Source organism: Gracilinanus agilis, chromosome 2 (assembly GCF_016433145.1).
Source record: "Gracilinanus agilis isolate LMUSP501 chromosome 2, AgileGrace, whole genome shotgun sequence".
NCBI classification, from domain to species: domain Eukaryota; kingdom Metazoa; phylum Chordata; class Mammalia; order Didelphimorphia; family Didelphidae; genus Gracilinanus; species Gracilinanus agilis.
This window is the reverse complement of record NC_058131.1, coordinates 268336341-268346613: the sequence shown is the minus strand read 5'-3', so window position 1 is coordinate 268346613 and position 10273 is coordinate 268336341. Positions and strand designations below refer to the sequence as shown.

Genomic DNA, 10273 nt, shown 5'->3' with positions numbered 1-10273 from the left:
CTCGGTGTGCGTGTGGTAGCGTGAAGGCAGGGCTTATGGAGCAGGGGCGGGCCGCCGTGGAGGCGGGGCCTGTGTGCGCGAGGCGGGACGGGGGCGGGGCCACAGTCGGGGCACCCGGGCCATGGCCGCCGCGGATTCTGAGGTGGGTGAGTGAGGGAGGGAGGGAGGGAGGAAAGGACGGGCGGAGGGACCACGGGCGGGCGGGGGCCGCGGGGCCGTTGGCGGCTAAGCGAGGCGGGGGCGGGGCGCGGCGCGGCCTCTTCTGGCTTAGGCCTGGCCCGGGGCCCGCTGCCGACGGCCCTGCTGCTCCTCCCCCGGGCCTGGCCGGATCGGCCCGCGCCGGGCCGCTTTGTGTGTGTGTGCGTGCGAGTGTGCGTGCGTGTGTGTTCGCGCGTGCCCACAGTACTGGGGCTTGGGGGGGCTTTGAAGACGGCTGCTGCTCCCGTGCAGCCCCTCATCTGGTAGCTCGCCTGAGGAGTTAAGAGCCCGGCTGGGCGCGCGGGCGGGCACCCCTCCCCCGCTCGTCGCCAGGCCGGCCCGCGCTGCCCGCGAGGCAGGCTGGGGAAGATGCCCTGGCTTGGCCTCCCCCTCCCCCCATACTCCCTCCCCAAGGCCATGGGTCTTCCCTCCCCTCCTTTCCCCTCTCTACCCCACCCAGCTTCTCCCGTCTCCTCCCCCTCCTTTTCTATCCCCTCCCCTTCTCTCTTCTCTCCCATCCCACCCCATCCCACCCTATCCCATCCCTTCCCATCCCGGCCTGGTACACACTAGCCCAGATGTATTGCCAGAAAGAAAAGTTAAAAGTAAATCCTAGTACACAGACTGACATCTGTGTGTCCGAAAGAGTTCTTGGGCTTCGGGTTGGGGGAGGCTGCTTCGGGGTTAGGCCCAGCATGGAAATGCCTGAGAACCTTCAAGACAAAAGGGAAGGGGCAGGCAGTAGGGAGGAGATGGGGTCGATTGACAGGCATTCCTTGGGCTCATTTCCGACTATAATCAAGACAAGATTGAAACTGAAGGGAAACTTAGGGAGCTGAAAGAAAAGAGATTTGACTAGTTTCCTTGAGTTGTCCTATTTCCTTGTGTTGACCTTTCATTTGTGTAATGGGACATTGCACAGCACTTTTAATGAATAGGTGGGCGTGAGGCTAATAACACTATATGGAGACAATACTTTCTTTTTGAGGACTAATAAAAACGGGATTGCACCATTCTTCAACTTTTACCTGGAGATTAAACCGAACTGATTACAAACTAGTCAGAGGCAAAATGCTGCTTAGGTTCTGTGAACAAACCTGTCTTTCCCTTTTGCTTATGCTTACAGATAGGGAAGTGATCTTATTTAGTTATTTTTGACATGTAAAGGTAGAAAAATAAAGGTTTTTATTGAGGCCTCTGCACTAGGGCATCAAATATTGATGGCTTTTGAGTATGGCTACTATTTTAAAATTTCAAACTATTCATTTTAGGGGAAAAATTAGGGATTTTATGCAGTCTTACAAATAAACAGTTTGGACTACCCATCTGTATCTAGTGATCTTTTTTGAAGCTTGACCTTAAAGGTCAGATAATTAGGTATTAGAAGTTAGGTAGTGATAATTTGATGCACATAATTAACTGTGAGGCCCTCTACTGTCTTATTTAGATTGTGTTAACCTTTCCCATAGGGTACATGCATCCCAAGTGCCCATAGGGGCACTTAGAAAATGTTTCTCAGTATAGCCTTCTAGAGGCATCAAGCTATAGTGGGAAGAGCCCTAGTTTTGGAGTCCAAGATCAGAGTTTGGATCTTGATTTCCTGAAACTTTCTGTGCCCCAGTGTTATCTGTAAAATTGGCATAATACTTGCATTACTTAGGGAAGGTATTTTGGGGAAGGTACTCAATATATTTTATAATATTATATAATTATAAATCTATAGACATTCCTCCCTTCTGCTTTAGCCATATCACCAAAAAATCATCTCCTGCCATAGTTTTCCAAAGCCTACTATGTTAGATCATTCTTAGAAATAAGAAGGGGCAGCTGGGTAGCTTAGTGGATTGAGAGCCAGCCCTGGAGACAGGAGGTCCTAGTTTCAAATCTGGACTTAGACACTTCCAAGTGACCATGGGCAAGTCGCTTAACTCCCATCACCTAATCCTTACCACTCTTCTGCCTCCGAACCAATACAGAGTATTGATGCTAAGATGGAAAGTGAGGATTAAAAAAAATAATAATAATACTTTTTTTTTCTCTTTTGGTTTGAACTTGTGACTTAATTTCTGGGGAACTCTGTAGTATACAAACTACCTCTCCTGATGAAGATGAATAACTTTTCTAAAATTTATAGTTTCATAGAATTATTTGGTGAATACTGAGGCTTACACAAAGTCTAACAGCCAGTTGGTGTGGCATTACAGTGTCAGGGGCTGGACTTGAGCCCAAGTCTTCTTGACTCCATGGCCCACTCTTATCTATTATGGTAATCAGGCTGTCCCTCCAGTTTCTTCTTAATCACATATAATAATGGCTAATTACATGCTTATCATGGCCTTTGTAAGGCTAGTATAGTAAATTGCTTTGTATCTAGTAGGTTCTTAATATTTTATATTTTTTGTAGAATGTAAAGGAATATGGTATATCAAAAAAATTGAAAATTACCTTTGTTAGACATTACAAGGTTATCCCTATTGTACTTTTTTTTTGAAAAATGGTGGTTTGTTTAGAATTCCATAAACTTTTTTATGTACCATTATCAACAAAGCAAAAATTGTTTATAGTTATAATCTCTGTCAGAAGTTAATTTACTGGCTTCAGGAACCTGGACAAGTCACTTTCTCAGCTCCACATAACTCTTTAAGATTGTAAATTGCAAAACCTTTAACTCTTAGCTTTGATAATGGCAGTTTACTCATAGAGAGCTTCCTACACTGATCAAGTGACAAGTCTTAACCAAAAAAAAATCCCCCAAACAAAAACCAAACCAAAAAAATAAAGGGATAGGAAGAAAACAGCTCTGGTCAACAAACTACTTATTTGGGACAGAATTCATAGAATCCTACTTCTAGAATTAGATTCTTAGAGTGAGAAGGGACCTTTTTATAATAATGTATTTCTTATAGGATATAGTCATTCTACTCTCCTTCCCCGAGTTATATGATAAATTGTTAGCTAAGTTATGTTTGCATATGTTTACTGACAGAGAACTTGTAAGGTGGCTTATTCTGCTTTGGATACCTGAATGTGCTGAGTTGAAATCTACTGTTATGTAGCATTTATTAGTTGTGTCCTCCATCTCCACACAGATTATTTTATCCATACATCAGGGCAGCCTTTTAAAAATATTTGAAGCCTATTTCATGTCTACTTTCATATACACTATATGAAATATATATTTAGCAGATCTATTTTTTTATATAAAATATTTATATTATGATATTCTTCCTATAAGCTCTATCCCACCAAATTTGTGACATTCATGAAGTCTTATCTCCTCCATTTGTTAAAGTATTAATTTATTTTGATTATTATGCATCAGTTTGTAACCATCTGAGAATAATGTTGATCCTGTTTTTCTTGTCATTTATTTTTGTTCTTTAAGTTAGTGAACATTTTTTCCTGTCATACCTTCTTATACCTATGGTACTGGATCTTTTCTTTCTTTTTTTTTAATTTCAGTTTAAAGCCTTTTCTAATCATATTGGCAAGTATTCCCACTTTCATCATCTTAACAATCTTTCCAGTCTTCTAAGAATCAATTTGCTCTAGCCAGAATCAGGATTTGAACCTAAGTCTTCTGAAACCGATAATTCTCAGGATGTGGGAAGTGAACAGCACTTGAAGATGTGTCTTCAGGTTTTGCTTTTCTGTCATATTACTTTTATGACCTCAGACAGGTGACAACTTCTGTGGGTCTCAGTTTCTTAACTGTAAAATTAGGATATTGGACTAGATGACTGATTCCTCCTTTTCCTAAGTCTATGATTCTCTGATCCTCCTTTCTCTTCTGGAGTTACAACTTTTAATTGGAATAAGACTTGAAAACAGCACCTGTGCCCAGAAATCCTGTAGTTTACTGTCCAGGACTTCATGATCTCTACAGATACCTTAAAAGGTCTTTCTGGTTGCATCATTTGTTTCCATATAAATCGGCAGAAGTGGATGATATAACAGTATCAGTGGAATTTGTTTTGTCTCAGAGACTATAGGAAAATAGCACTTCTCTCCAGTGGCTGTGCCATTTCTACATATATTTCCCTCTTTACCAGTCAACAGCAGTTATTAATGACCACAATTTGCTTCTTTTTTACTTAGCTTCAGGTGCAGGTTTTCATATATCTGCAAGTGCTTATGGATCATTATTCTGTATTACAAGGGAAATGACTTTTTCCTCAGAAGATTCTGATCCTAAAAGTTTGTGTCCTCAGAATTTCCTTTTTCGAATTCAGTGAACATTTTAGAAAGTGCCTACTTTGTGTAAAGCTATGTGAGCTAGGTGGAGGATATGAAGACAAAAATGAATATTTTGCTTCCTCATCTCTGCCTCTCAGAATTCCGCTTCCCTCCTGTTAGTCTCTCCCCCACTCCTACCCCCAGGTTACTTTGTATTTATCTTGTATGTATTTTGTTTTTACTCCGATGTGTATATTTTGTTTCCTATTCTGCTAGAATGTAAGCTCAAGGGCAGGGAATTGTTTTTGGTCTTTGTATGTCCAGTCAGCGCCTAGCACAGTGTCTGGCATATACTTTTTTCTTAAAATGATCTCTGCCCCGAAGGAGTTTATATTGTAGCCTCTTGCCTGGTTTTGATAACAATCAGTTTCAGAATCTTTAGGTTTCCTTTATGGGTTCTTTCTTTTTGTCTTTGTAGCATAAAGCAGTTTTGTATTTAGAACTTTGGTGGATCTCAGATCTCCTGAATGTAGGCCCTTTCTTCAGTAATCAGATCATACTCTTTGCAGGCCTTTGTATTCTTTGTGACTTTTTATATCTTTCCAAAAGTCCTCCACAGGGGGCTGTACTCAATATTATTGAGGGCTTTTTCCTAGACCAGGGGTTCTTAACCTGGGACTATAAATTTGATTAAAAAAAAAAATTTGGTTCATTCTTATTGGTTTCCTTTGTAATCCTTAACATATCTTATGTATTTAAAAACATCATTCTGAGAAGGGGTACATAGATTTCACTAGGCTGCCAAAGAGGTCTAGTTAAAATTCCCTTTTTAGACTTTTTCACATTATGTGGATATATCAATAAAGCAAATGGGCATCAGTTATCTTTTGTTCTCACAGCATGGCTAACCCAATTCTTTTTCAGTCCTGAAAAGGATATCGAATGATATCAGTTAAACCATTTCACTCATGTCATTCTTCCTTGGTATTCTGTAGCCTATTCATATGCACTAAGCACCTCTACGTTGACCTTCTGATGACCTCCAATTTTAATCTTTAGGAACTGGTATTCTGTATAGCATCACCAGTAGAATATGAATGTCAAAAGAATGGGTTACTGTTTCAGTGAAAAATTTTGGGGTCATTAAAAGCACTGTTCAGTTTTCCAAATGTAATCCAGCCTATTCTTTGTCAATTTCTAGTCCTAATTCATTACTGATCAGTCCAAAGAAGAGGCATTTTTCACCCATTTATCTTTTCATGTATAGATGATGGTTAGACAGAAATTTTGAATGGTTATTGAATTGATGAGTGTTTTAGGACTTAATGAAACAGCATATCATTTGTATACAGAAGCAGTTGGAAGACTTGATTTTCATTTCAGCCATGAGCTGGACATCATCCACAACAGTGGCAGATATCTTAGCAAGCTGTTTTTTTTTTAATCAGAAGGTTGTAAAAGTTAGCTCTTATATGATTTTAATACAGGGGGAAACCCCTTGTAAAATCTTTTTAAATTATATTTTGTTCTACCTAATAAAATTTCAAAAAGATAGTCAATTATTAAGCTCATTGAGGCCTTTATTCACTGTACCTTTCAGTCAGTTATATGAATGAATAGACATAGTCTGTTTCTGAAAGCTTTCATTTCTTAAACCCACAGGGTGCCCTTGTCATTGTCACTGTGGAGAAAATAGTTAATGGAAATTTTAACATTTTCTCCCATGTTTTGGATCGTTGTTTTCCTCTAGTTCTAGTTCTGACTATTCTGAGGATGAGATAGTTTAGCTAAGTCAGTCAGTAAGCTTTCTGCAGATTTTCCTCTCAGTCTGTTAGCAAGTATTAAGTCCCTACTGTGTACTAGGCTGGGTGATAGAGATACAAATAAAAAGAATGAAACAATCCTCTCTCAATCAGTAACAAAATTATAAATGTAAACCTATATATAGCAAAAAAGTTAATACAGATATATATACACAGTAGTTAAATACAAAGGGGTTTAAGAGAGCACTTTGGTTTGGGGCATCAGGAAAGATTTTGTGCAGAAGATAGTGTTTGACCTTTGTCTTGAAGAGTGATACTTTATAAGGTGGATAAGGAGGTAGCAAAGCCATTTCAGAGGCAGATGAAACAGTATGGAATGTCTTGTATGAGGAGAGAGAAGACTGGTTAGGCTGAATTGAAGAGCGTGGAAGAGAGAATAATGCCCATTGAGGCTAGAAAAATAGGTTACAGCCATGTTGCATAGGGATTTAAAAGCTAAACAGAGACATTTATGTTTAATCCTAGAAGCAATAGAAAGTCACTAGAGTAGATTGAGTTGTGAAGCCACATGGTCTATGCTTAAGGAAAGTTACTTTGACAGAGAGACCAATCAGGAGTCGATTGCAAGAATCTAGGTGAGAGGTAATGAGGACCTGAACTTAGACCTTTTTTTAATTGAAGTTGTAGATTATTAAAAGAACAGGATGACTTAATTTGGAGTACCTTAACTGAATTCTTTGTAGAATTTTTCTACCTCCTCATTCTCTGCTACAGATGTTGGCGCATAACTGAAATTATCTTCATGGTTGTCTTTTTGAAACTTATTTCTAGAGTTCTACAATAGAAAATGATCAGGTAGGCCATGAAATTATTTTTTCTGTTACTTTTGGGTGCACAGTAAAGCCAACTCTACTAATTCCTATATTTTCCAAGGGAAACCTATGATTCATCTTTCTATTAGTTGCAACTTTATTTTATTATGATTTCATTTATAGTAAGATTATTAATATTGATATGATTCGATAATGTAACTTATTGTGGACAAAGAGCATGCATTCAGGGTACCAACAATATGTTAATGTTTATAATTAGTTAAAAACCCATGACTCTTGGCACCTTTAGCCCCCCTTTCCTCTGTTACCATAAGCCTCAGAAATCGAAGGGGTGGTGGTGGTGGTGGCAGCAGCAATAGCACTATGCATCATTTTGCATTTCTCTCTCTCTCTCTTTTTTTTTTTTTTTTTGGATTGCTATGGCCAAACAATGCATTACTAAGTGACGGAGCTACTGGCAAGAGGCCTCTTTATGTTTATACTGGTGAAAAGTGGATATAGTTTGTTACTAAGACTATGGTAAAATCATTTTAGGATGGTAGAATCTTCCAGAGTCTACATATAGCTCTGGATAGCCTTCAGCAAGCCAGGGTCACTTTTATGCCTTGATGATGAGGTGTTGGAGTAGAACTTGTTTTATTTAAAATACATTTTTTTTTATGATTTCATCTTTTAGAAGAAACTCTTGCTTAGGGAAAAAAAACCCCAGTTTTGATTTAAAAAAGTTATTTAGACATCATGTTATTTCTTTATCATTGATTGTTAGTAGAAATAGTACTGGACTAGGAAATCAGAAGACCTAGGCCCCTGATGGCACACCCATGACATGCATGTCAGCACTGACATGCATAGCCGTTTTTGATGACACGGCTGCATACAGAGAAGTATGTTATTTAAACTATAAATATCACAAAATTATGCTTTTTTTTCTCGAAGTGACAAGTACCCGAGTTATGCTCAGTTTTTTGGTGAATTTTGACATACCAAGCTCAAAAGTTTGCCCATCACTAACCTAGGCTCTAGACATGGATTAATACATTGTAGGTTTTATAATGCCTGAAAAGTCACTTAAAATCTTTAGATCTTGTTCAGTCACTAAACAAGCATTAAGTACCTACTATATGACAGACACTGCTGACTCTGGAAACACAAAGAGGGATGCTTTCAAATAGTAAACAGTTGATGGTTAAGTAAAATAGTGGTTAATAGCATTTGTTAAATGCTTACTGTATGTCAGGCTCTTCCTCACAGCAGGCTCTATACTAAGCAGGAGGATGAAATTTATTCACAGAAGTAAATGTAAGAAATATACAAAATATTAACGCTATATCAACAATATCCCCATACAATGATTTTGGGAACTCTGCTAACAACTGAGAAACTCAGGAAGGGCCTCTTGAAGGAGGTTCCACTAGAGGTAAGCTTCGAATGAAGTTAAGAGACCTCATGTCCATTATTGCTTTGAACTTTGTGAAGTTCTAGATATGCCTGACTATGTCTAGCATTTCAGTCCTTGATCGTGGTTGCTTGTTTCAAAGTTCTTACTGTATTTATTTCACCAACCATTCTTTTGTTGGTCATAGTTATTGTAGATTCAGAGTATTGCTTCCTCTACTTGTGTACGACTTATCCAGCCTTACATGCATTCTGTGGTTAAGCCAAACTTGCCTTCTGATTGTTTCTTACATTAGACACTGTATTTCTCTGACTTTGCTAGTTTCTCTGACATTCTTTCCCGTGTGTGGAAGTCTTTCCTTTACTTCTGCCTCTTAGAATCCCCAATTTGCTCCAAAACTCAGCTTAAACAATTTTTTAATTTTAAACCCTTAACTTCTGTATATTGACTTATAGGTGGAAGATTGGCAAGGGTAGGCAATGGGGGTCAAGTGACTTGCCCAGGGTCACACAGCTGGGAAGTGTCTGAGGCCGGGTTTGAACCTAGGACCTCCTGTCTCTAGGCCTGGCTCTCAATCCACTGAGCTACCCAGCTGCCCCTTAAACAATTTTTTTTAAACACCTTTATTTTCCATTTTAGAATTAATACTGTGTATTGGATCTAAGGCAGAAGAGCAGTAAAGGCTAGGTCAGTGATGGCAAACCGTTTTAGAGTCTGCAATCCTCATATTGCATATGAGAGGCCCCCTTACCCCAGAGAGGGGAGGGGAGAAGTGCTCCCATTAGGCTGCTGGGTAGAGGAGTGGATCATGTGAGAAATGCCCTTAGGTGTGTGGAGAGGGGGTAGGGAGCTGACCCTTCCAGGATACTCTGGCATGCATGCCACAGGTTTGCCACATGGAGGTTAAGTGACGTGCCCAGGGTCACACAGCTAGAAAATGTCGGAGGCCACATTTGAATACAGGACCTTCCATCTCTAGGCCTGGCTCTCAGTCCCCAGAACCACCTAACTGCCCCCTTCAAACAGTTTTTTTATGAAGCCTTTTCTGATCTTTCCTGTTGCTAATGACTTCTGCTTTCCTTATTCTCTTGTGTTTATTTTGTATACATTCATATGTATACATATTGTCTCCCTTTATAAAATGTAAGCTCCTTGAGGGCAAGAGACTTCCATTTTTGTCTTTTTATTTCTAGAATTTAGCAATGTCTGATTCATAGTAGGTACTTAAAAAATAAAATTTTATTAAAACCATTTGTTATTATATCACATTTCTGCCCCTGCTGCCCACATGAGAACCATTCTTTATTACAAAGAATAAAAATGAGAGAAAGAAATAGTTCAGCAAAACTAACCAACATCAAAAAGCCATTGTAAAACAATGTTACATTTCTATTGCCACCTGCCTCTGCAAAGAAGCAATTGATAGCTTCTCGTTTTTCTTCTTTGGATCCAGGACTGGCCATTTAATATGGTTATATTTTGGTTTGATTGCTTTGTTGATGTTCTGGTATCTGTTTATATTATTGTGCTTATATATTGTTTTTCTGGTTTTGCTTACTTTCCTTTGCATCACTTCACATTAAGACTTACCATGCTTCTCTGTATTCATTGTTTCTTGTACAGTAATACTTTTTTTTTTTTTTGTTTATATATATAAGAATTTGTTTAACCATTTCCAACTCAGTGACCATCTACTTTGTTTTCATTTCTTTGCTACAATAAGAAATCATTTTGGACTTGCCTCCATCATGTCCCAGAAACCTTTTCATCCTGAAAGATCACTGGAACTCAGCTTCAAAGTACCTTTTGCACCTTGAATCCCTTCCTTTGATTAGAGAGTGGGCGGCACCTCCCAGAGCCTCCATTTAAGGCAATTGCCCAGGCCAGCCATTTCTTCATTTTCACTA

The 10273-nt window shown here is 39.2% G+C and overlaps 1 protein-coding gene across 1 annotated transcript in view; it reads left to right on the top strand.

Moving 5' to 3' along the window:
- Positions 1-88: 88 nt before the first annotated feature.
- The window catches only part of EHMT1 (euchromatic histone lysine methyltransferase 1), a 307779-nt gene continuing 297594 nt past the window's right edge, over positions 89-10273 (top strand). The window contains exon 1 of the mRNA XM_044663911.1: positions 89-142. Within this exon, the coding sequence (XP_044519846.1) occupies positions 122-142 (21 nt within the window). The 5' untranslated portion in view covers positions 89-121. The remainder of the gene's footprint in view (positions 143-10273) is intronic.